General features: G+C 35.9%; 1 protein-coding gene across 2 annotated transcripts in view; it reads right to left on the bottom strand.

Moving 5' to 3' along the window:
- Positions 1 to 612: 612 nt before the first annotated feature.
- Positions 613 to 26,647, bottom strand: part of sNPF (short neuropeptide F precursor) — a 38,901-nt gene continuing 12,866 nt past the window's right edge. The window contains exons 1-6 of one of the 2 annotated variants that reach the window (XM_028319647.1): positions 15,281 to 15,318; positions 15,067 to 15,165; positions 9,133 to 9,305; positions 3,908 to 4,018; positions 1,921 to 2,007; positions 1,027 to 1,244 (exon numbers count right to left, since the gene is read on the bottom strand). In XM_028319647.1, coding sequence (XP_028175448.1) covers positions 1,185 to 1,244; positions 1,921 to 2,007; positions 3,908 to 4,018; positions 9,133 to 9,305; positions 15,067 to 15,163 — 528 coding nt within the window. In that variant the 5' untranslated portion in view covers positions 15,164 to 15,165; positions 15,281 to 15,318 and the 3' untranslated portion in view covers positions 1,027 to 1,184. Of the gene's footprint in view, positions 1,245 to 1,920; positions 2,008 to 3,907; positions 4,019 to 9,132; positions 9,306 to 15,066; positions 15,166 to 15,280; positions 15,319 to 26,647 lie in introns of those variants that run through there. The other variant, XM_028319648.1, reaches the window with a different exon arrangement.

Here is a 26,647-nt window from a genome sequence, read left to right as displayed (position 1 = left end):
CGATCTGCGCTGGAAGTAGGTACTTCAAGTGCTAACCATGAACAGTATATTTTAACGTCCTTCCTTGTTATAGGTATGTATAGTGTCTTTTGCGAAACATGACAGGTAATTTTAAGGGACGCAAGTTGATTCAACACGCATCATTAAGACTCTAGGTAGGTAACTATCAATTTCTACTTAGCTTTGTTTTTCTTATCCCTTATACGCTTCTTCATGGAAGAAATGCATTTCCTGAAAGTTTTTGCGAACTCCAATGGATTGTTTTATCATAATGTAATAGGTAACCTAGTTATGCTTAGGTTAATGCGTATGCATAAATGAAGATTGAGTACATCTTTTATCATCATCATCATCAATAGCCACTGCTGGACTATATGGCCCTTCACTGCCTCTTTTAGACGGATTGGAGATCGCAGTTTAAAAGATTAATGTTTATCAGAGATCGCTGCTGCCCGTTCTCTGTTTAATGTGTAGTTCTTAGGTCGCATCTTACGACACCCGCGTGTGGTGACGGCTGAGTAGAATACATTTGTCATCAACCCCTATCTTCCCATCTTTTATGGTTATACAATAAACCATTGAGTATAATAAAACCACATTTATTCCATCGTCAATATTTTATATTTCAACTCATCAATTGCACTATTTAATATCTATACAAAATTAAACATAGTTCACTACACTTAATGTATAATATAATTACGCCATGATTTACATTGAATTAAGTACAACATTTAAATACTGTTGCAGTAACTTAGTAGTAAGTAGAAAGTTAATTACGAAGCGAAGTAGTTTTACATTTGCCCAGCTCTAAAAATGTATAACTCTTCGCTGAGGTCCTACAACAATAAAAATACAGAGATTGAAGAACATAACAGACAGTCTTAATCATAATATTGACTAGAATATCATCTGTAAGTATCTATAAAATATGAAATTTGAGTATTCGAGTGAAAAGTTACAGTATCGAGATAATCACAGTTCATTAAATACGAAAAGGGATAGGCTTAGAGAGCGGGTGTCAACAACATTTATAACGACTGATTATGTACATATAACTTACGAGTACGGAATAACATTTAATTTAAATTTGATATTTATTCTGATAAGTAAGTGGTTGGCCTTAGAGTATTGAGTGTGTTGTACGGAGTGGATATGACTATGCGAGCGGCGAGTTCGGAGGCTTAATCTTGTCTGTCGTCTTCAATGGAGCTGCTGGCTTTCACTTCCTTGGGCAGGGAGGGCTGGAACAAAACAATTTAGTCAATACGCCTCCTGCGAGAAAGAATTTTATCCGAATCTACGTCAGAAAAATATTGGAAATAAGGCTGTGATAAATAATATGTAGCACTGCGTAGGTTGGCAATTCGGAAAACATTTAGGTTTACTAAAGAAAGAGATTATCCCCAAATGGAAAACATCCAATATCCAATTGAATACTTGTAATAACGCATAACAAAGCTTCAAGTGTAAATCTATAAGGCAATAGAATAATTGAATTGAGAACCAGAAGGCTGCCCTTATCTGTGTTGGCGTTTTTCTACGGCGAGATTACGTAAAAAGCACCTGTCATCGCCAAACCTTTTGTGCGATTTATTTTTTGTTGAGAGCCGTAGACGCTGCTTCAGTTTTATCATATAAAGGCAAAGACCAAGAGCAATAGAATATTTTTAGATAGGGGAGTGAGTGTGTTGCCTAAGTAAATTCCATGAAATAGGTGCCCTCCTTTATTTGCTTGTGCCTATTGCCAACTTCAGTATTTATTTCATAGTGTTTGTAAAGATTCATTATTATGTCCGAGAATTTTTGCGTGAAGAAGTAGGTAACTATCTCACCAAAATTTCTTATTTCTTATTTACAATATGTATTTTGTCAAACAACATTATTAACTCGTATGTGTCAAAATGAGATGAAACTTACTTCGAAAGGCATGAGGAACATGTTGTTGTCTGACCGACGGCCGAATCGCAGACGCATCGAGGGAGCACGCACAGCACGGTCTTGTTCCTGAAACAATATTCCTTCAGTAAATATACCAAGAAAATTAATGAACAAGACTAGGCAAATACAAGAAATAACTTAGAATAGATGACAGATTTCATTGACTTTCAGGGACCGCATTAGATACGACAAGGGACACGTTTAGGTTGTTATGTAGGTTTTTTACGAAATGTAATAAACTGAAGATTTCTTGTTAATGGTTCTTGCCACGTACCTACAGTTTGTGGTAGTTTGCCGTGCAACGATTAAGGTCATATTAAAGTGGTACATGATGAGCCATCTTAGGATGCTGACAGCGAAATCATTCATTTTCGGACAGTCGAGTTGACTTATGTTTCAAAATGGGCACAACACTAGCTAGAGAATCAAATGGTCAAGAACAGCGAGAGAATCCAACGATGATTGCAACTAAGTAAACTTTACGCGATGAAGTATGGCACATGTGATGTTTTACAAAATGGTACCATTCGTCATAAACCGCGGCAATCGTCGTAAAAGGGAATAGTGGCTTGTTAGGGCGAATAACTTCATTACGGGTTTACACCGCATCAAGGATTTTACGACTGCGTCGGCCCGATTCCAAATGTCTTCTATTCTATTCTACAGGTATTGTAGGATTCTATTCGTACGATATACCTTGAAAATACTTTGAACCTTTTAATTTGATTAAGTCGTAAAAAACTCAGGGAAAGAAGTTCAAACAAACAAATACACAGGATGGATTTGGAGCTGTACAATATTGCATAAAAGAATTCACATTACACTTTTCCGTAACAAGCTTATATTGTAATGTAACATTAATAATTTCAAAAAGGAGCATATTATTTTTGTTATAACCTTATTTATTAGGTAGTACCTACGTTGTTGTATGTTTATTCATTTATTGAAAACACATTAAACCGAATGGCTTTTTACTGCCTCGTCACACTGTTTCTATGTAAAACAAAACTAAACTAAAATGTTTAACTTTCTATAAGTTGTTGGTACTTTATCAACCAAAGACAAAAAGACATATTATTATCCATTCTCCGAAAATAACTCCCGCATTAAAAACTCTTTGGAAAATCATACACCCACAGAAGCATCCCGTCGGGAATTGAAACCAATCTACTATTTTTATTCAGAAAAAGTTTCACCAATATTTATTGGAAACAGAGAGACATCTTTTCCCACCAGGATTTATGCAAAATGTTTTGAGGCAAGTATAAAAGCATTCATAACTTTCTTTACCGTTTTTCCATTATCTCAGATGGCCTTTACGAACTAGAAGCGAAATATTTTCAGAATCGACAAACTTTTCAACATACTCGGCGTCTTTTCTATAAAAATTACAGGCATGGCATGCATGATTAATACTCACTTTTTCAATTTAGTGGGTTCACTGCTCTTTTGGCTTCTAATTTAATATTTTTTCTTAATGATGAGAAGGTTTGGGTACCGGAATATAAGCGCAGTTGGGAAAAAAATTATGAGATGAGTCATGGACTGTTGACTGTTTATATTAATCTTGTTATCTTTTTAAGCATTATGAATCTAGAAATCATCGGGTTTAGCAGTGGCCGTCCTGTGACTGAAATGATGTTGATGATAATGATGCATATTGTTATACTGGCTCTGGTTTAGGTTGATTAAATAACCTACCTTAGAGTAGGCGCACACCGTTGGTTTTTAGTTGGCCGATAGTTGTGCCCGATTTTAATTTGTAAGAAGAATCGGCCAAGTCGAATCGGCGTAGTGTGCGCACTCCCATACATGCCCATACTGATCAACTACCCGACTAAACTATCGGCCGACGAAAAATCAACGGTGTGCGCCTACTCTTACCCTCTAACATCTCTGGTCTACCTACTAAAGCTAGTATCCGTGCATGTATTTCTATGTTTTAATTACTAAGTCTGTCTCTTACCTCCTGAGGGAAGATGTGAGGGACAGCATGCTCGTCGGAGCGGCGGCCGAAGCGCAGGCGCACGGGGGTGCGGACCTCGCGCAGGGACAGAAGTTCGTCCATCTCGTCAAGCTAAAACAAACATTTATGTTTTACTTTTGCTACAAATTCCAATTCTAATCTTAAAGTACTAAGGTTCAATCACTATTTTCTTCTCGTAATCTCAAAAACTAAACTATTTATAGACAATTGAGATTGAGAATAATAACCTCCTGAAGATGAAATAGTACTTCTGAACAATAACCAAACTTAATCTATACTCTGATCCTAAATCGATCTGAATCATCAGAAAAACCTCCTGAAGACTCTCTCGACAATAACTTCCACGAAACATAAATTCATAGTCCTTTGGTAAAAAGGGTTAACTTATTGTTCCAAGAAGGAAAACATATTTAGGTTTACCAAAACTAAAAATAAAATAACTTATAAAAAGAACTGCTCAGACAATTCTCCTAACCAATTATGAAAATGCTATGTCATAAACTAGAAAGTGGGAACGCGTCTTAGAATTGAAAAAGGGCTCTTCCGCGTAACAAGCAAGAATTTAGCACTACTTCAAACCAACAAAAGCTTGCTATGAAAATATTTCGCTAGAACCGAGCACTCCCAAAATATCGGTGTCTATCTGTCTACTGTGGTAAGACACATACTATTCGTGTCTGATTTCTTTAATTGTGATAATAATGGAATAAAAGTAAAGAAATTTCAAGAAAAGAATTCAAATTGCACCTAAAACTTCGTTGGTAACTACGTAGTAAGTGAAATCCAAGAAACACTAAACGTTTATTTCTTTCAAAATTGAACTTTCTGAGAAGATACTTATCTGGGTAACTAACGACCTATTTTGTACAAAGAAACTCGGGTTGCTGTGTTTAGTACAATATTATCGGACTAATGGAGATTATTTTATAGTAATTAAGGAACATCCCAAAAGCCTATTGCAGCTAACAAACTGGAAATATTTCCCAGCTCCATGGATTCTGTAGTCCGGAAACATTTTACTCCAAGATCCTAAATAAGATCGACCTTTAAGACAAAGGAAAGCAAAAACCGTCTTATTATGTATAGTAGGTACATAAATAAAATTCGGATCGGCATCTGTTGATAAAGCTATCATATCCAGCCTATAAATCAATACAGTTTATCATTTTAATGTTAGACCATTTTCAGTCACAATTTGAGTGGTTATAAAACTACATAATCGTAGTATAGTTTTTGACTAGAACTTTAATTACTGCCTTTACTTAAAAGACATAATATTGTAACATACAAGTTTTCAAGGAAATATGGTCAGGTTCAATATCCCAAGTTTAACAAGACCGAATTTTATTAAATAGGATGAAAGGGTGTTTGTTGCTTTCGAAACTTTACAAAATTCACTTATGCTGTCCCCATGCGGAGTTTTGATGCAAACTGACTCAGTTTGCTCAAAGGTTGGATAGGTATGTCTTATAAAAGGAAATGTCCCGGATTTCTCTTGAATCAAATTCTATTTTTAAAGTACTCGTAACTAAACTGGTCTTAGGTACCTAAAGTTTCTTGTAAAATATAATTTTGAGGAGATACGAGTATTAAAAGACATTGGTTTGTGGAATGAAGACGATAAGCGGTTGGTAGTTATTACCAGTTTAACAAAACATTAGTCTTGTTAAACACGGTCAATAGACCAGGAGCAAAATCAAAAATCAGCGTCTTAGTCCATGGTATAATAAATGTTCAAGTCCCAAAGATCCCTAATAATTCCTTTTTAGAGCACCCTTGGGTCACTTAAGAGATGTTTTCAGGTTCTAAGTTATTGCACACTAATACCTGTTATAGGTAGCTTATATCTACTATATAAAAATAAGTCGGGTTTTCCTCCCTGACGCTATAACTCCAGAACGCACGAACCGATTTCCACGGTTTTGCATTCGTTGGAAAGGTCTCGGGCTCCGTGAGGTTTACTTATAGCAAAGAAAATTCGGGAAAAGGGGGTAAAACAGGATACACGCGTACGAAGTCGCGGGCGGCCGCTAGTTTCTAATAAAGAATAGAGAGATAAAATATCAAACAAACCCAGATTAAACAAGTCCTGATAAATCATTGTGACATGATCAGATATGGAACAATGAATGGCCATCGTAAATGGAATCATAGAGTTCAGTGGATTATGAAATTAAAACCGTATCACGGGGACACGAAATAAGGAATTAATAGAATCTCAAAGCACCAAAGAAAGGGTACCCCTTAAAGGTACCCGTACTTGTAGAGTAATGTAGTGGGACCTATTTAAATCTAAAGAATAAATATTTAAAAAATATTTATCTTCCTCTGAAGCTTACACCATGAAACCTGCTAATTAATTCTGGTAAGTTTTCATTTGTAATTTTATCTTTGTATTTTATTTAGTAGGTACTCGTACCTACCTACTTCCGTCAAATTTAGAGAGCACAATGTTCTTTGAGGAAGTGCTTCAAAGAAAAAGAATTCGTAACTCTAGAATAAAGTAAGTACCTACATGAATACAGTATGTGCTTTACTGTATTCTAAATGAATCCAGAAAAGATTTCATTTGTTTTGAGAACGATACGAGTAGTTATCACGGAGATGGAGCAAGTCCCGTTTACAACCGAATATGTAGGACAATAAAATTGCTTTTAGCAGATAGCGACCGAGTGATTACCCGCGAGTGATCATTATCATGCATTATATAGCCATCCAATGTGGAGTATTTAATGCGTTCTGCGGATAACGTTCCTTTCAGGACGGCCTCTGTCGTTTATTTCTTTGTTTTGAATAGTCCTTATGGTACAATACACGAGGAAGTGTTAGCTTGAAGCTTTCGAATCGGTAAATGAACTTTGACGGTTTTTCTGACGATTTGATTTTTACATTTTTAGACAAGTCATTTCGTTTAATTAAAGCAACCGAAACTCCTTTGGTGTTTAGAGAACAATAAAACTGGCATTATCTTTAGCAATTTCCAGGGCATCTGGAGTCATTTGCGACATAAATAATAGGCTGATTTTGGTAGCAAAATAACTGAACACTAGAAAATACTACTTTGGATATTTTTGTGAATTAAATTCGTCTAATACAGTTTAATTAAGATTCAAGTCTGAATCTTATTCGCTAAATTGTGAGAATTCGTACAGACCCTACAGATGACATCAAAAGAACATCTAAATTAAAGGGAGTAGGTAACCATGCGTAGTCAATGTGGAGCTTAGACGAGTAATTTTAGGTGTCGCTCTAACTGAACGTAATTCCTCCCCCGAACCTTGTCCGTTGACCGGGCTGATCATAATCGCTTTGATCCTGCGTTCCGGCGAGTGAACAAACTACTTGTCTGAGATTGACTCGAATTTTACACTCTCCGCGACTCGTGTGATGTCGAATGCTCCAGAAGATTTCGTATTACCTCCGACGTCTACGAAGTGAATTAGTTTTTGGAATCCTATTTGATTGTATTGAATTAGAGGAGGAGTGCAAAAAACTTAAAAGTATTTACTCATAAAACAATAATTTATTAGTCTTTAGTTTCAAGTAATTCTTTCATTCACAAAATATTCCAATATTACCGTACCGCATTTTATGAATAAACATTATTTTATTAATAACTCGTAAAACAAGATAGCTGTAGCTTGAATTATGATTATACTTGTAAAGTTTTAACCGCATTTCAGACTGTAGCCGTTCCATTAATATTCAACTGACTAGACTCGAATGAAGTTGGAACAATATCGTACAATTCGCATCTTATGGTAATGGCCAAACAATACGTCTATCATTACGTCATTTTCGTCACTGGCTGACGGAAACTGTTATCTGCTTATTGTTCCAGAAATCCATTGTAACTTACTCGCAAGTTTTAACTTAGATTGTAACTCTATCCTGGAATTACTCCAGTGACATATTCCGAACCAAAGTAAATTTCACAATAAGTTTGGTAACTAAGATTAATAACATTGTTAACAGCAAAAGTACATTTCAAGCTTACCATTTGAATAATATAAGTAGTTTCGGGAAGCAAATATTGGTCGGAATACTGCTGAAGTAAGTAAAGTTTTTCGATCAGTAGATTGAGGTTTAAGGGAGGTCATTTTTTACGAGCTTTATATGTACTAGCATTCTAAGAAAAAGGTTTTCAGTGCCGTACAAGCCTAGGGCAATGCACAGTTTTTAGGGGAAGGTAAATAAAAGTAAATTTGTAACCCACTCGAAAAGCGGTTGAGTAGACCACAATATTTGAAGATTAAACATTTTAGCACCCGTTTCAAAAATGTTAAAAGCTCTTATCCCTTTACGCCTATTCAATGCCGCACTTTTATAAATTGTTCCCATATTGTAAAAAATTAGCCACATTTTTTACGTTAGTATTGTTCTCATGAATACATTTTTCCTGGCCCTAGTCAACAGTGCACTGCGTGTGTGCATTCATTAAGTAGGTTGTTGTAATTTAAAATCAATGGTTAAAATTTATAAATTGAAAAATGCTCGTCACTAACAGCAAATGGTGTAAAAAACCTCTGCCTCTTGAACGCCCTACTAATAACGATCAAAATGCTTTTAAAATAATGTACCTGCTCAGAATTTTATGAGTGCTTCAGACTAATAATAAACCGATAAAACAACTCTCTAATAGAAAAAGTTTAGCGTTAAACCTTGGAGGTTTTAATTAGCGCAGCAACTCAGAAACCACCGTGGAAACATTCTAACCACGCTTTCAGCGGACGCGACAGAAATGTTCGCTCTTTTCATTTCAGAATGAATCTGTGGGTACCTACATAGAAGTGCTGTAATACCACATTGCTTGGGCAAAATCTGCCTTCATTGCAACCAGCGGTTAGAGAGTTGTATAATTATACTTGAACGGACTCTTAACTTGAACTCCAAAGATTGGAGAAAAGATTATTATTTACATAATATTTTATTAAACTTGTACGCCCCAGCCTACAAAAAATAATGAAAAGACGTCCATGAAATGGTTAAGAATTGACGACTGACATATTAAAATTCAAGTTTTCCACCTTGAAAGCTCTATGGATCATGCAATCTGAAAGCTATTTAGTTTTGGGACCTACGATCTTGTGATGGTCGCAGAATGCGCTTGGATACGGGAAGCGTACGACCGCTCGGTGTGAAATCCTTGGGAGAGGCGTTTGTCCAGCTGTGGACATCGTTTCTATGTACGAGTATCTACTCACCGGAGCCTGAGGCGGCATGTCGGGGTCGGAACGGCGGCCGAAGCGCAGGCGGCGCGACGGCGAGCGCACGGATTTGCGCGCGAGCGCGTGCCCGCCCAGCGCGTCGTGCTGGGCTAACAACGCGTAGAGGCCGCCCAGCGCGTCCCATGAGCTACGGCTGTCGGATGCTGATGCTGCAACAAACATGAGAATGTTAATAAGAGGCCAAGTTTATGAGGTTGTGAGAAGTGATCTCTGGAACAGCCGAAACAGTAAGTACTGGAGTTGCAATGGTTGGAAGTTCAACTTGGAACGAGAGGAGCGCTTACAAATGTCGTTTTATAAAATCTTGATTGGTTCAAGATGACTTTTCGCGCAAACGTCCATTCGCGCTAGTGTCTTTCGCCCAAGTTTCCCGATACGGTTTAACCGTTCCCAAAGAAGGTATCTAATGCCCGTGCTTTGGCGATTATTCTTTGTTGAAACAGTATTACAATATTAATTTGCTAAGTATTAACTCATTTTTATCTCAACCCTGAATATTATATTTGTAATCATACGTGGATTGTTAAATCTGACTTTAAACCAAACCAAACTTTTAAAGCTTTATGTCAGATAACCAATAAGTTAAAATAAATGAGAAAGTAATTTAAAACTTACAGTGATACCTACTTCATTTCATGAATCAAAAATAGATTGAGTTGGTAATGAATTCGTGATGAAATTGAATTTGTGATATCAATATCTCGAAGAAAATCGAGGGAATCATATTACATTATTAATCCGATAGATACCAAGTAATATAAAGTTGTATTGTAAGTTTTATTGAGACAAGGGCTTTGGGGAGCCAAAAGTTATCCGGCTTAACAGTACCTAACTATGAATTTTAGTTAATCATTATTTGCTTGTTACAACTTTATCGTTTAGATGGTTTATTAAGTAAGATTCGAAGTTTCGAAATTAGACAACTATTTCTCTTGACTGTTGTAATTACAATTAGGTGTTACTTTGTTAAAGAAAATTTTACAGGATTCCTAAAATGTAAGTTATTTTATCTGGATTCCTCCGAATTTATAAAAAAATGCTATTTGTACTTAAATATTAAGTCGAATATCTTCTGCTAAAAACCCTCTGTAAGTAAAGTGAAGTAATTCAAAGGAGAAAGCAGTCAGCACTCTCTTTTTTGGCTCTCGGTTTGCTTTTATAATAAAATGATCTGATATTTTTCATTTCTATATTTTTAGGGGATGCAATATAAGTAACCTTTGTTTATTCATCTGAAAAGTTAATTGCAGGTAGGTAGGTATCCTTTTTTAAAATTAATAGCAAGCTCTAAATACATGGATTACATGAGCATGGAAAATTACGAGAACTATCGGCTTATTCGCTCGCATATTTATTTCTTACTTCATATTTAACCAAACGAAATTATTGCCATTAATTTAGCAGGATAGGATACTATTATATGCTAAGTAGATAAGTATAATAGACTGTTTATGTCCTAATCAATTAGAATACATATATGAGTCCTATTTGAAAAGAAGAGTGATCAGTCTATGACTCTAGCTCACTACAGTAGCATTATGCTCTCTACTCTCTAGACATGTTGGGATAAACGCTGAGCCTAGTTCTTTTATCTCATAGATATCCATCTACATTGATCGGTGAGCTCGATTGAGTGCTGAATGAAAACGTCTCTCTACAAACGATACGAGAATTTCACAAGTCCGTGATGACAAGTCATACAAAGAAGAATGGATGATGGATGTGGATAATACGTGTATAATACACACTTCTAGTAAAGTCTTGTGATATCTCAACGTAATTATTTGTATGTAGGGCGCAAAATGGAACTTGGGAACAAATTACTTACATACATACCTAAATTAAATATTTCAATGCGCTACGTACCTACTAACCTAGTGAAAGGGTTGCACAAAATTTTTATGTTTACTACGTCACGATTACGGCTAAGTAGATACAAGCATGAGTTACGGTAGAATCTTAAAAAAGTGACAAAAGTCAGCTCAAAAAAAGTGACAAGTTATGATTTGTGTCCAAATTACGGAGGACTATTATGAACTATAATAAACGCAACTCGAATAACGAGTAATAAAAATCACTCTTTTTACCAAACCACAAGTAGTGTTTAGTGCCTATTGTATTTATCAGACCACTTTTCTTAAATCGTACCTAGGTACCTTAAATAAGTCTTACTTCAACAAAAGACGACTATTAACCCACGCAAGACATATTGGGTTAGTAGAAATGTCAACGGTCCTTCGCCAAACATTCTCAGTGGCTGAAACTTAATCGTTCCTAGTTAAGGAAGCTGGAAGAGCCCTCAGTATTGTTGTCGGAGGGCCAAGTGAAGCGACCCATTGACATGAATTAGGTATAGGTACCCCTGCCCGTCCATAACCTGAGAACCTGATCAATAAATTCTTTCACTTCTTTGGAGATAGTTTTGATTGAAAATCCTATTCTGGAATTAAATTGGGTTGGTATAGAAACCAATTTAAAATCACTAAGTTGAAAGTTGAAATGCGATATTTCTTTAAAGCTACGGTTATCTCTGTTACTGTAAATCGTATACGTATGATAAAACGTCAAGTCAAAGAACTAAGCATCTTATCTAGTTGTAATATAGTACGCTATTTGATAAAAAAATACATAGTAAATACATACATAGTTATGTGCTGTAGAGTCATTGAACAATGATGCTTATTAATCAAACAGTAGGTAATACTTTCCACCAAAGTTGGACACTATAAATCTATCGTGATAAATGAGACAGCTTAACTAATTTCAAAACTCCCACAAGTTTTAAACTTCAAAATGATTTACTTCGTTAAATCAGTAGCTAGTAAAAATGCACACTGGCAACACTCACAACTTATGTACCTACCTAAGTATCATGTGGAATGCTTCCTTGGGATGGAAACTTGGTGATGGTTTAAATTGGAGTAATTAGGAACGCGAGGATTCCTAGTTTTACTAACTATATTTTGACTAGTTCGGTATGTAACAATGTTATGGTAAGTTTGATATGCTAATCATGATTAATTTGATTGAATGCGGACTTTATTAAAGGATATAATGAAATGAGGTTGGGTAAAGTAGTCGGCACACCTACTCACTAATTTATGCTTAGATGTTAGGCAAGAAGACTTCATATAGTTCATACTGCGGTAACTACAATATCGCCGAATGGGTACTTTGCTGGTAGGTGTATGTTTATCCTGATTACTCAATTAAAGCGTCTACATCAATGAATTTTGTTCATTATAAAAAAAACATATATTTTAAAGCAAAGGGAGTTATCTAAGATTGGTCTCCTTAAAAGGTCAGTGCGAAGGCTGTCCCGTAGGAACAGCGTTCAGAGAAAATTTATTAACCACTGAGCAATGCATAATGAGGTCTAATGCGGCGGCAGCATGCTATTAAAACTATTTGTTTCTCACTAATACTTATCAGTCAAGTCGGTGAAAACAGTGCATAACTTACCTATGACTCTTTAAAAAACTATATTAAGTAGTTTTTAACACAAACTAATCAAAACTAAAAGACTATTGGTCTCTACTAGCTTCTAGTGTCTCTAGACTCCAGTATGAAATGTACCTAGATAGAGACTTAAACGGACATGGAATTGTCACAGAGTTGCATTTAAAATAACTATTTTATACTAACTAATGCATAGTGAAATGACTGACAGGTACGCACTTTTAAGTGAAAATAATTGTAACAATTACACACTTTTTAGTGAATTCATTAGCAAAGTGACAACAATACAATTACAAAGATGAGACCGCCGTCGCTCAGGTTTGTAATTGTCTTGTATTCACAATGGAATATGCAAATGAATTCATTAACTTGAGGCAGAACAGTTCTTTATTGAACTAAACACGATATTGGTAACTTAATTATGCATCCAAATTAGATTACAAAAGTAGGGAGTTTTCTGATGATGATTGACGATCACATCGATCATAAACAAGCATATTCGTAAGTAAAAGATATTCTTTCGTGTTCGACAATGTTTAAGCACTATAAAGATCTTTAGAAAACTACGAGTAAGTTACCATTAGTATTGTTTGATTTTTTATACGGGCTGCCTCAAACTTTGCTGTGGTAAGACCCGTATTTACCTGTCCTTTATTTTGTTTAGAATACTTATGGGACTTTGTTAGGCACAAGTTTTAGGCAATAAATAATTATCACTAGTTACAGTCCTCCCTGAAAAAAATCAGCTATGATAAATGACAAATTAACTCGCCCTACTTTAAACAGCTAGAAGGTGTCTTTCACCTGGGATTACTTATCACGTAAATAGCAACCAGTCTGTAAGGACACGTCACTCAAACAAAAATCATTTTTTGCTCTTTAACTAATTAATTAACTAACGAAATAATGTTATCGGAGATAAAACATTATAAAATACGTAAGCGGGTTTTGCTCAAAATATTTATTCAAACTCTTTTGATTTTTACAGTTTTCATACTAAAAAAAAATATTAACTCGTAAAAACGCGTTGTAACACTGGGACTGTAATAAAAGTAACTCCAGGTGTAACTATCAGCTAATACTAATAGGATTCGTGCCAACAGGGCGAGGCGCGGATTACCGTGTTTGTCCTGGCGATTACTGCCACACGTTATGTTCTTAGCGGAGACAGTGTTTGTTGTGTGGTCGCGCAGATTAACAGCGTCATGCTGTGATTGTGTGCACTGATAAGGCGAAAGTACACAGGCCCTGCGCCCTGACATGACGTGACGATTGTCTTTTGTTGATATGTTTTTGTTCATTTTGAGACGACTCTACATCGTCCCTTACATGACCAACTCTCTTTCTCAGTTTTGCCACTTTTTCAAAACCACGGGTTTTCAGTAGGTCATTTCAAATTTAGTTTCTGTTTATACTTTACGGGAGTAAAAGTAGGTACATGGTACGAGGTGAGTTAGAGAAAATCGTAGACAATGGAAGCAGGAAAAAATTTGTAGTCCGTTAGGACTTGAGTTATCAAATCGCCAAAAGACTGAGATAGGATAGTTAGTCATGCGAAGGACGACATGCTCGAGTGTTAATAGATTGAAAGCTCAAAAGCTCGGGTCTAATTTTTGAGTTATAATCAAGTTTTGAGTGTCGTTTCAGAAAATGAGTCGTTCTTCATTGCTTGTTATAAAACATACAATAACCTATGTACGACCGACTTTCATGGCAAATCAAAAAAAACTTACTTGGTTGTTTTTTACTCAGGTTTTTCTTCTTAATTTTTTTTTATGAATCCTTAAACATCGATAAATCTTAGAACCTACATGCATTTTAAAAACATACAACAACTAAACAGAACTGTCTGTAAGCATGCCCAAGATTTACATTTTAGACTCCTGTCTTTACAAGTAATAAATTCAGAGAGTCTAGGTATAAGTAATGAATTTCAAAGTCGGGAAAATTTATTGAAAATCCCAAGGAAAATGGGGTGTCTTATAAAATGTATAAACTTTCTTTGACAACCGTTCCTGGATAAGTTTAAAGCTGCATTAATAAACATTATTCTCTTTACTTGCGGGATCGATGTAAAATAATTAAAGCTGTGAGTAGGTACTAATTACGGTAAGAGTGTTGTTTTGGGAACATAAATATTTATAAAATAAGTAAACTGAAAGTTTCAGCAATCGATCCGATCCGAATCGATTTAAATATTTTTTCATCCAGTGACTGGGCCCACTTTAATATTCTAGAATAGATTTTTGTTGATTTGGTGTTATTTTAATTAATAAAAAATATTCAAGGTGGGCCCAGTTACTGGAAGAAAAAATATAAAAATAATCAATCCAGCGACTTGGCCCGTGGGCCTGGAAGACTCCATAGTTCGATAACATTCGAGTTGTTACAACCGTACCCAGTCTCCCCCTATCTAAACTACTATAGGAATAATAGGTTGTTGTTACTCACTATCGTATGCACTGAGGGCCTGTGCAGTGGAACCGGGCAGGGTGGTGACTGCTGCGAAACCGCACAGCGCCAGAACGATCGCACAACTCCTCGACATGACTGGAACAAAGGAAAAACAATATTAGCATTAAATCTTATGTAAAGCTGGTCAAAGATATTAATTATAATTTAATGTTCTAGTCACACAATAACATAATATTTAAAAAACATTTACATATTTACAAGTGTGATAGCTCGAAGGGCTTAAATCTTGTGTTACGTGCTTCGTGGTAGTCATGGATATATTAATTTACAGTAAGTATTGTCAAAATCGAGCCGTGGAAACGCATTCGTGAAAAGAGAGACGAGAGCGAGAAAAAAACAAAAGAATAGCGAAATTGGTCGTCAAGAAAAAGAACGCAGTTTTCTTGGTGGCCAGTATCGCGCAGCCAAAGAGGCGGCACTGTTACGTCTATGAAAAAAAAAACTACGAATTTTTCAGATGTCTGACCAAGAAGGCATGCATGTTTAAATACCACCACCAACCCAAATAAAAAAATAATTTCATACCATTTCTGTGTATGTTTGAACTTTGAAGCAAATACATTTCGCTATGATCTACACAATGTTGCGAGCTTTCATCACTCGACAGTTCTACATATGAGTAAGTACCTACCTACATATCACATTGTGTTGTCTACGCGCCTTCCGCAGCCGACTACATTATCCGGAATTCGATAACCCTCAATATCCGGTGAGGCATCGTAAACGTCAAATGAGGATCAAACGTTCGTTTTGGAAGTATTTTATTAGACGTGCGAAAGAACGGTCCTATGCAACCTCAAGAAACCGTAATTTCATTTCTCACAATAGATTTTCTCCAAATCCTTAAGTTAATTTTCCATCGACGGATATGATTTAAATTTGTTCCGAAATTATGTTATTATGAGTACTTATTCATTAAACCATAATGAGTCAGTCAATTTTACCCTAAATTACTTTAATATCAATAGGGAACTTTGTGAATAGGTACGTCTGAAGTTTATCAATTTAGAAAAGGCCAAATAGGAACGTAAGCGAACTGTTTAATTTAGAATAAATACTTCAACCGTCAATTTGTTTTGAAGCTCTAATATTATTTATGATATGAATGAAATCCCTAAGGAACAATTATTATTGTTACTTGAGAAATTAAATACAATATCATCATTTTGTTTAATATTTTAGTGAATTACTCTTCCTCTCTCTTAGGCTGTAAAATGTCCATCGATACTTTGTCATGAACTTAAACGGGACATTGTTATAAATATACCTAATTATTTATTAGATAGGTAGGAACTCTGAGCATTATCCCAAGATACGGGGAGACCCATGACATTTCTAAATGTAAAGCTGTTTCCAAGTGCTTATCCCACAGTATTAACATGCAAATTATTTAATAGAAACGCTGATTATCCAGTGTTAATAGTTGCAAAATCAACATTACGCGACCTGTCAATTTGGTTTGATGACAACACTCGAGTCAGCATTCTACCTACATTAAGCTGACGTGCCAGATCGCAGGGTTACCATCACCAAAAAAATGTTTAGACAAAAGGCATTGAAATCCGTGGGGGCTCTTTGTCCATCAACTAACGACTTTCAGTTGAAAGAAATGATGTAAGTAGGTAGCTTTATTCCAATTTTATTAGTCACATTATTGAATTCACCAAGGCTTGAAACAAGATTAAGAAAGCCTGTTTTGGTGGCCGTTCGGACACACAGGATAGGTATGTATACTTATTATGTTATAACTAGAACAGTACCCAATTGGTTTCAGTTCCCAATCCAGCATGAAAATTTAAATATACTTAACATATGAAAAATGCAACTGAAAGTTCAGCACAGATATTTTAATATCATTTGAATGCGTGTCAGAACCCTAACGCTACAAACGTGGACATTATGTCGTTTAATAAAAACATCGGGCGCTAACCGTCGTCAACGCTCAACAAGTAGGCTAATGTCGCGGGTGCGACTGTGACGTCATCAATCTTGCTTATCACGCGCGTGACACGCACGCTGCGTCACGCACCACGAGTACACTGCACGCCAATTGAATTGGGCATATCTGATTACCATTTAGTACGAATCTACTGAACTAGATATTGATCTGACACAAAGATCGCAATATTATCAGTTTGCAATCAACAATACCTGTATTTATAATCACTAGAGACACTGAAAAGCATTTTCAACGTTAGTCAACTTTATTTTGGTGGTCAAATACTATTTGCCCGGACTGTACCAGAGATCGGTAACTTCACATCTCGACATCGGTATTTAATAAAATGTTACCGATGGATCCCAGAGAGTTATTACCACGTATTTTGCGGGACCAAAAAAGGCTCTCGTTATTCATACGTGTTATTTTGTGCGTGTCATGTCTGACCTTCTTTATGGTTGCTTAGCAACATGCTATTTCATTGTTATGACACAGTCATGTAAATAAACATTCAATATTTTATCAAGTATATTATTTTATGTAATAAATTGGCGACAGGATGCCGATTTCAAATAAAAACTACACTAGAGTGCGAGCTGCACTACGAGGAACCCTTACACGAACAGAAAATTACCTAAACTTGCATGAAAACTTATGTAACGAAGAGATTGAATCACGACTACAGTCATTGGAAAATACATTACAAAAATTTCTAGAAACACAAGAAGAAATAGAATCTCAAGTGGACGAAGAATTGTTAGAACAGGAAATTCAAATAAGGTACGAAATAGAAGAATTATGCACTACTCTAAAAACGAAACTCTTGAAATTACGTACGAACAATAGATCCACCTATGAGGAATCACAAAATACAGCTCCGATTACAAACATTGCAACTGGACATCTACCGAAATTACAAAGCTGAAAGGTTCGTACAGACCATCAAGAGAGCACTGCGTGCAATGACGGGGGAGAGAGGCGACTTAATGGATAAACTCTTAGTGATTAAATACCGACTGAGGCGTACCCCTGGCGCTAGTGGACACTCAGCTTACGAGCTCATGTTTGGCCGAGAAGTAAGGACTAGACTTCATACTATGCTCAAAACCCCATCATCCTCTCCATCGAGAACTAATGACACATTGGCCTCACATACAAGACATTTTGTTTGTGGAGACAGAGTGCAGGCTAGACTTTACGGAAGCTCCGCTCAGAAGTGGACATTTGCCACAGTGGTACAGCGCCTGGGCAAGCTGCACTATGTCGTGCGTACGGACGGCGGTCTGACCTGGACACGCCATCTAGACCAGCTGCTGCCGGCGCCACTGGTGCCAGCAGTGCTGCAGCCAGGAATCGCGGCGGAGGCGTGTCATGTCTGACCTTCTTTATGGTTGCTTAGCAACATGCTATTTCATTGTTATGACACAGTCATGTAAATAAACATTCAATATTTTATCAAGTATATTATTTTATGTAATAGTGCGGATGATGGAAAAAGATAAATCAAGATTGTAACTCGATTCTCGATACTAGAAAACTTTTTCTTTATGAACAAATTCAAAGGCCTTCCTAAATTTTGCATGCACCGACTGTTTTACGTGGGTTTTCTTTGTCCCAAATTTGTACAAACGACGGCACATTACGACAACGACGGCAATTTTGCACGTAGTATTAAAACTACATTAGATTCCTACCATTTATTGTTTACCTTGATGTTCCATCATCCGTACTCAATATCAAGTGGCAAGATGGGTTTAACTGTCTACATAAATCAAACATAACATCACGCAGAAGTAAGTCTGGTTTATTAATACCTCTTTAGGGTTTCCACAATACACGTAACATGTGATTAATGCGTCCATTAATTCCGTGACGTCACGACCGTCCCGCCACACGCTTTTAATGCTTTACCTATAACCTGGCGAAAATTGAGAGTTCTTTGGTGAGTGGTTTTGATAACGAGTGCATGAGTGAATACACAATTTCTAGAGTTTTTTTGTTTGTTTTGGTACCAAATAAATGTTTTCTTCTTATAACGAAATTAGTACGTATCTTGTAGTAGGTATGGTACTAGACTGATTTATAAGAGAATTAGAAATTTTCAGAGCAACTTTTCGATCGCAAATTAGTTAACCAATTGAGATAACTTCTATTTTACTTACTCTACCTATTCCGCTAACGATTACGTCACTGTTCATTTCGATGAAATTTTCTAATCAATTCCGTTTCGTGTACGTTCATATTAATCAAAGGTCTAGTTTGAATACAAATAATATATCGCTCGATCACGTATTTGCCATTCGTGTTCGCGCTTGATTTATGCCATGTTAGCGCACTGAGTATTATACACACTGATCACATCCAACCGGAGTGTTTACTCATTAGGCCAATTTGCGTTTAACCAATTATCCTAATTAATACGCTGAATCGTTATTTGTTCTTAAACGTTCTCTAAGTCAATGAAACTTAGACAAAAGATAATGATAGAGATTCTGAGAGTTACCTCGAATTTTGCATATTTCACAAAAATCTTTCTCTCTTTGAACCACTAACGAACATTTCGCCGTGCATCCTGATTTAACCTTTGATTTTCACAAAGAATGAATTTTACATTTCAGTTCATCTTTGTCAGTATTAAAAATAACTGTGATCCTATTGAATTTTGATGACACTCTCAGCAAGCATGCATAAAACTGGTCTTAGAGAAACTAAAAATGGAACTCTGTACTGTTAATTTTCAATACTTCATTCGACAGCTCAGAATAAGTCAACTGCGCTGGAATAGAAATGGTGCGAGCTGATTCAGGATATAGCCAATTTTCCGCCATTAAAACTATCGTCCTACGATGCTCATTTCATCCAGGATATGATCTATCTGCTGATCGTTGGTGCGATTCACTCCATTTTTGAAAAGTCACTCGACGACGACGTTTTGAGTTATGAATAGATGCACAATGCACGTGTAAATAAACACAAATTAGTTTTTTTTTTCTAATTGAAAATGCTTCCTCAAAAAATAATTCCTACCAACACCCATTTTTTAAGTTCTAATATTTTTATAAACTTTGTACAGCATCTACTAGACATTTATAGACAACTCAGGTTGGTTTCAAGTATCTACTCTCGTGAGGACTCACGACAAGAAGCTTCATTCTCGATGCACATTTTAGAACTAGGAAAACTGGCCTTTCTTGTATGTTAATAGGATATGAGTTGTAGCTTTGGGGTTAGCTTGGGTCACGGCTGTATATCTCAACGCCTAACTCAATTAAAATTGTAACAAGATGCTGCGCGGCCGCCTAATGGACGCGTCACGCGTGGGATGTGCTGGGACCAGCAGAAGGGAATGCGAGGCTTTGCATAAGTAACGAGAACTTAGAGTATTCATAATAGAGCAGATCAATTCCCTATTCCATACTTAGGCCATGCCGTGACATGCCTTAAATAGGCTAGCAAACTTTAGACAATGAAAATGATATTAAAATAAGCAAGCTTAAAACATGACCATGATACCTATTCGAAAAATATTAGATCTCTATGCAACACTCCCCAATAGTCTGAAACGGTCACCGATTTACTTTTATTGATCATTGAGACTGTCCCCTAGATGGAGCAAAGCTGTTTCAACCATCTGGAGGCATAGAGTGTTTTAATGACAACCATCACTAACTTTCCCTATCAGAATTTGATTGGTTAACAGGATCTGCGTATAAACGGACTCCAAGTTTCATATCTACACACACGGCAAGTTGTAATTCGATCAAACCTGCCGGGACACGCTCGCAATTGCAGCAAACTTTTAATTGAGAATGCATCTAATATTTGCTGCGGATGATTAATGTAATTGCACTGGGAAATTATTCTTGAAGTTGTGCACTGAAGTGCTAATTGAGGAAACGTTTACCGCAGTTTAGGATGAATGGTTAAGTAATTAAATTTTGTTTAGCTCTTAAGAATTTTCATAAAAAGCTGTTTTAGCTTTTCGGAATTATGTCCCGGTTTAAAAATTTAGTACTGATTTAGTATGTAGAGTGGGTAAGTTATGTTCTTCAGTAGTAGTTAATCTTTAAGTAGTTTTTAAGAAAAATAATTTAGATCTAGCACATTAGGTACCCATAACTTTTTTACTACATAGGTGGTTAGTCGACTTCATCATGGGAAAATAGATATACCAAGTGGTTGACTAAATACAAGAATCCCATCATTAATTTGATCGGTAGGTCATTTCGTACTGTCATTTGATGCAAAATTAAATATTTAAAACGTCACCTAATTGCGTCTATCTGTCACCGAGCATAAAATTTTGCGAGGTAAATACCCACAAACCACAGGATACGTTTGTCATAACCCGTAGGTATCTACAAATCTGCCGCGACAAATTGCATTCACTTTACAACGACGGTGCTTTGTGCCATTTTATGTGCAGCCAGATGGGCAACGCGACGTGTCTGAAAGGTATGTTTGCTGTAATGGGCAATATTAGCTAGTGCCCATTTTAGATTTTGTATGTAGAAGTATTTATTTTTTTACATTTTATAATTTTTATCCATATCTGAAACCCAAAATAAACATGCCAAACACTGGCATGTAAGGAAAACTACGTAGAGCAACCCAAAATATTAGTATATTTTTTATCCACAAAAAGGAAGATATTGGCCATCTTACTCGTCTCATTGATGATGAAAATGATGAAAAAAAACAGTTTTTACTTTTTGTCACTAATTTTTCACTACTTTATCTCGACAATTTAACGAATATATTTCCTGAGTAGGGAATAATGAAATATCACAATGATCCGTATAATTTTCCTCGTTAAGTCAACAAAATAAGGGTTATTATAGCAATCTCATTTCATGATTGATTCGGACCCGTAATACCTGGTCCATTCTTCTCAGACAAAGGCAGGACCGGTTCATAAATGACAAAGAATATGTTACACTCGAGTAAGGTTTAAAATATTCTCTTTCACGGTCCAGCGGACCATCGGTCCATCGAGTCAGCCCTTCATCAATCATTTCTTCTCATATACCCTTTATAAAATCTTATATCTGTTTATTAATAAATTTTCTCCTTTACGAGTATAAAAAGAAAATAATATCGCTGCTATCGCTGTTGAACACAAATGACTTTCATTTCGTTTTTTATGAGTTAAAAATTTACTATTGGTAAAGCCATAAAAATGAATGTCAATTACTGATTTTTATCGTGCGTAAAATACTTTTCAGCGTAACTATTGTAACCGCTTTTAGAAATCATAATTTTGTATTATCATTGTCAATAGACGCAGAAAGCATGGCATAGTTTGCTATCTATCTATTAGAAATAAAGAAACCATTTTCTTATTTTTACTAGGTATACAGTTTATTTTATCAGCTTGAGGTAAATTAAGTTCATTGAGCTAATAAAGTTATTTTGGGTTCTAGTTAATGGTGCTTCCTTTACGCTTGAGCTGGCCGAAGGGGTTAGGTTCATTTCAAGGTCTAAACTCTGAAGGAACACTTCAAAATCCTATAAAGAAGCAGTTGATAGTAAAATAGGTTCTTAACTTTACTTACTTCACAAAAGTACTTTTCTCATACGAGTAAACTTTTCAAGAAAATAAATTGGAAAATATGTGTCATCTAATTTCATCTTTTGGTTTATATTTATTAGAGTAGGTAACTTTGCGGCTTTAATAGTATTCCAAATGATCGCTGTATTGTTTTGTTTCCGGTATCTATGAACAATTTTGTTATGCAATAATTGTCAGACCTTTCAGACGTAATTTTTATTCAATTTCACGACTTAATTAATTTATTTTACGAGAAACACACCTTCAGGCTATAATAATTAAATGTAGTTAAGAGATACCTATCTCGAAACGGCTCTTTAATGTTCAATTGGTTTGTCTAATTTGGCTGCGATAATTTGTCTGAGTTTTGATCGTTCCACTCTAAAGTTGATTTAAATTCGATTTCCAATTTATGGATGTTTGAGGAAAATTGGTGAAAAACCGTAGGCGGTCTTGAAATATCTACTGAGAGAAATGATAGAATGGTTTGTTACCAAAGAGGCTTTGAACAAATTATCTCTTCAAAGGTGAAATATTTTTGGAGGATAATGCACATAGCTATAGCTAGTTATGCATCCGTCAGCNAAAAAAAAATAAATTGTAAACACCGTACTGGACGACTGCGATCGGCCACAATATTAAATCATTATTAAATCGCCTCCAACTCGGCGAGGACGTGATCACTTAGTTTAATTAAATATAATCCTTTTTAAAAAGCTTCCACCCCGCTCCCGAAATCTGACTAGCTACTAATGACCAATAACTTAAAATACACTGGCCCATTTGTTGTCTTAAATCACTGGTAGGTTTAACTTGCTGCTGGGACGCTTTTTAAAAGCCTACTTGCAAAAACAATACCCTCCTTCTGGCGCAGTCAGGTAAAATAAAATGAGTTTTTTTGAAATTGAAAGTACCTTTATACCAACTTCGCAGTAGGTACTATTTTCATTGTCTCTGGCCTCAGTTACACTCATAATTATCGGAATTACCATCTGTTGTTACGTGAAAATGATTTTAGCAGCGCGCCCACGTGTCTTTGATCCGTGGGGCGGCAAATTGAACCTCGTGCGTCCGCCCAACACTATGCGCTCGTAAGGGCGGATGCATAGAAATGTGCTATAATGAAGTGAGGTGCGACCTTTTAACACACAGAGATAAATGCACCGTTCATCTTTGAAGGTGGGTCGTATTTGTTTTTGCGTTGGTTTAATTATATTTTTTAGTCTAACGTAGTGAAAGTGCTGCGATCCGGAAAAATCTATTGTACCGTAACTTATTGTAAGTAGTATTATGTATAGTAAGTATGGTATATAAGTAGTAATTCTTTGGAATTTTCATGTCAATTTCATTGTCCTATTTTTTAAAAGTCGTAAGCAGCGATTGGTCATAAAATAATTGTCCTGTTTTGTTCCTGAAGAGTTATAATTAATTTGAAGAAAGCGCCAAATTGAAATAGATTTTACAGACACAATTAGGCGGTCTCCTCTATTTATAATATCACTGTTTTTAAATAAGCGTTAATATGGAACAAATTATGAATCAAAGTATTGTAAGGTACCTTGTGTCCGAGCCCCTACTGTTCACTCATGAACACGCTCGCGAGCGACGCGTCCTTTTTGCTTCCACTCTGATTTACGCCTTTCTGGTGATTGTTACATTATATTTCTTACTAGACTATGCCTTTGCTTGCAACTTATGTTACTTTTATTAGGTATTTGGCTTGAGTTACTATTTTAATCACTGTGATTTGCTTTTCTTTTGTAACATTAATCTTTAATGCCTCTACGTTTTGTTTTTATTTACTTTTTTAGTTTAAAGGCTATGTTAATTAACTTAATTGAAGTGAAATTGTTCTAACCTTTTAGATATTTTTACTAGCATCTTTTAAGATCCAAATTAAGATAAAAAAATACACCTATAATAGTTAACATATAAAATAATGTTTAATTATAAAGGCAGGCTTCCGATAACATTAGACTGTATAAAGCTAGATTCGGAATTTGACGTAAAGCTCAACCATAGCAGGTCCTGCATTATTACGTTACACATGAGTGCTCCCGATCAGTCACCACCCTAATAACAAATAAGACAAACTTTTATCCAGACACCTGCCATAAACGTTACGGTTTTATAATGTCGTAAAGCGCATTCTTCATGCTCTAACCATCGTTCATCGCGCTAAGAGACTCGCATCGGATCCATTCCTCGATTAAAATTCCCTCGGCACCTGCGTGTAATCGTTTTTCTTGACACTTCATCAGACATCGAACTCGCAACTTTGTTATTGGTTTAATCAAACTAACTTGTAATTAATGTTTGCAGAATTCCATCATCGGCGGCTTTAAGACACTTTTTCTTTTTAATTAGTGCGGTGGTTCTTATTATTGTAATCGTTTCTTTTAGTAATTGATTTCTTATTTCAATATTTATTAAGTGTGAAATAATTAGAGTTGACCAAAATATAATACCTACCACTAAATTAGCATAGTAAAGCGTTTAGCTTTGTGGTCTGTTAGTCACAAAATTTTCATTTATTTTCGGATTGGTACTGATCTTTGACGTAAGATACTTAGACATTATTGCAGTAATGCTTCTATAATTTTATGCAAATAGTCCAAAAATACATTAGCTATGCAAATCTGGACTCCATGTACGGGAATTAATAATTTACACGAGCAAGTACTTACTTGCTACACCTACTTAGGTGAACACTGTGGGCGCGGGGCCTAAGGAGCTTGCTTAAATTAAGGCAGGCCTTCCGTCGCTTACGCTCTTATAATTAGTTTTAATAACTTTCAAACGCCAGTTTTCTGCGTCTAAGCTTTAATAATTTTGGTATTAAGCAGTAAGTATTTATGTTTAGTTTGAGCATCTTCACATGCACAAAATTTTAATAACAACAGTATAATACTTAAGATCGACAGTTGCATAAAAACTTCTACATTTAGCCGGCGAGCGTTTTAGTTAAATTTAGTGTCTAAAGCTCGTGCTTTATACCTCAAATATTAGTTGCTGTGACTGCCACAATATGTATGTACGTACAGTCAGCGTCAAATAATTCGTGACATCCAAAGTGGCCAAAAGTTGATAACACAACCTTATTCCAATTGTAACAAAGACGTGTTGCGAACTTTTTGGCTACTTTGGGTGTCACGAACTATTTGACGCTGACTGTACACATACAAATATTATTGTGCCCCGTCAGATGTTGCTTTTTGCATTCTGTGCCCGGATTAAAAATTCAGAATTTGCGACCAGACATAACTCTGCGCTGAATTTTATTAAAAGTTCGCTGTAAAATTATTCGCCTGCCACTAACAAACGATTTAACAGTAGCACAGAATATTAAAATACAAGTAGTCCTTGTATTTTAATACCAAATTAAAAAAAACAATAAGTAAGGTATTTTACCTAAGTACAGTTTGAGAGGATACATATTTTGTAATTTTACCTAATATTTTCCGGATCGACAGTTGTCTGCTTTTTATTTGAAAGATAATAATCCATCTCTTGTATTTTTACAACTACCAAGTAGGAACTTATGGTATAACACTCCTTCTGGCACAGTCGGGTAAAAACAGGGATGTTTTAGGTCACCCTACTACTGGTTTGAGCAAAATCTACTACTAATCCTTTACTCAAAAGAGGTTTAATCTAAACCGGAGCGGTACTGGCTAAGCCCTCGGACCGAAAACACAAATGGAATGCACAGCGCATTCGCCCCGAATTCGAATGTTTGTGCAAGTTGGCGAACGTCTTCAATGGCCTGTAATTGGTTTGGGAGTAGAGTCACCATCAAAATTTGGGATAGTCCTGGTCTTTGATGAAAAATGAGGACATTGCAAAAAGTCTAAACAAAATTAGGAACATTTTTACCATGTCATTCGTTAATCCAAATTAAATTCCCATATCTCGTTCCTACCGCTGCAACTCCTGTGTAGCCAGGATTTACAGCTTGACCGCCATAAAAAACCCAACCAGTGTAGGTCAAGTTTGTCCCAATTAAAGTCAATTATAACCTGATCTAAAGGTGCAAAATCAAGACAAGTACGACCGGGAAATTCGGA

Source organism: Ostrinia furnacalis, unplaced genomic scaffold, assembly GCF_004193835.3.
Source record: "Ostrinia furnacalis isolate ACB-3 unplaced genomic scaffold, ASM419383v2 OfSCF7311, whole genome shotgun sequence".
Lineage (NCBI taxonomy): Eukaryota > Metazoa > Arthropoda > Insecta > Lepidoptera > Crambidae > Ostrinia > Ostrinia furnacalis.
Note: the sequence above shows the minus strand (reverse complement) of the source record. Positions and strands in the feature narration are given on the sequence as shown.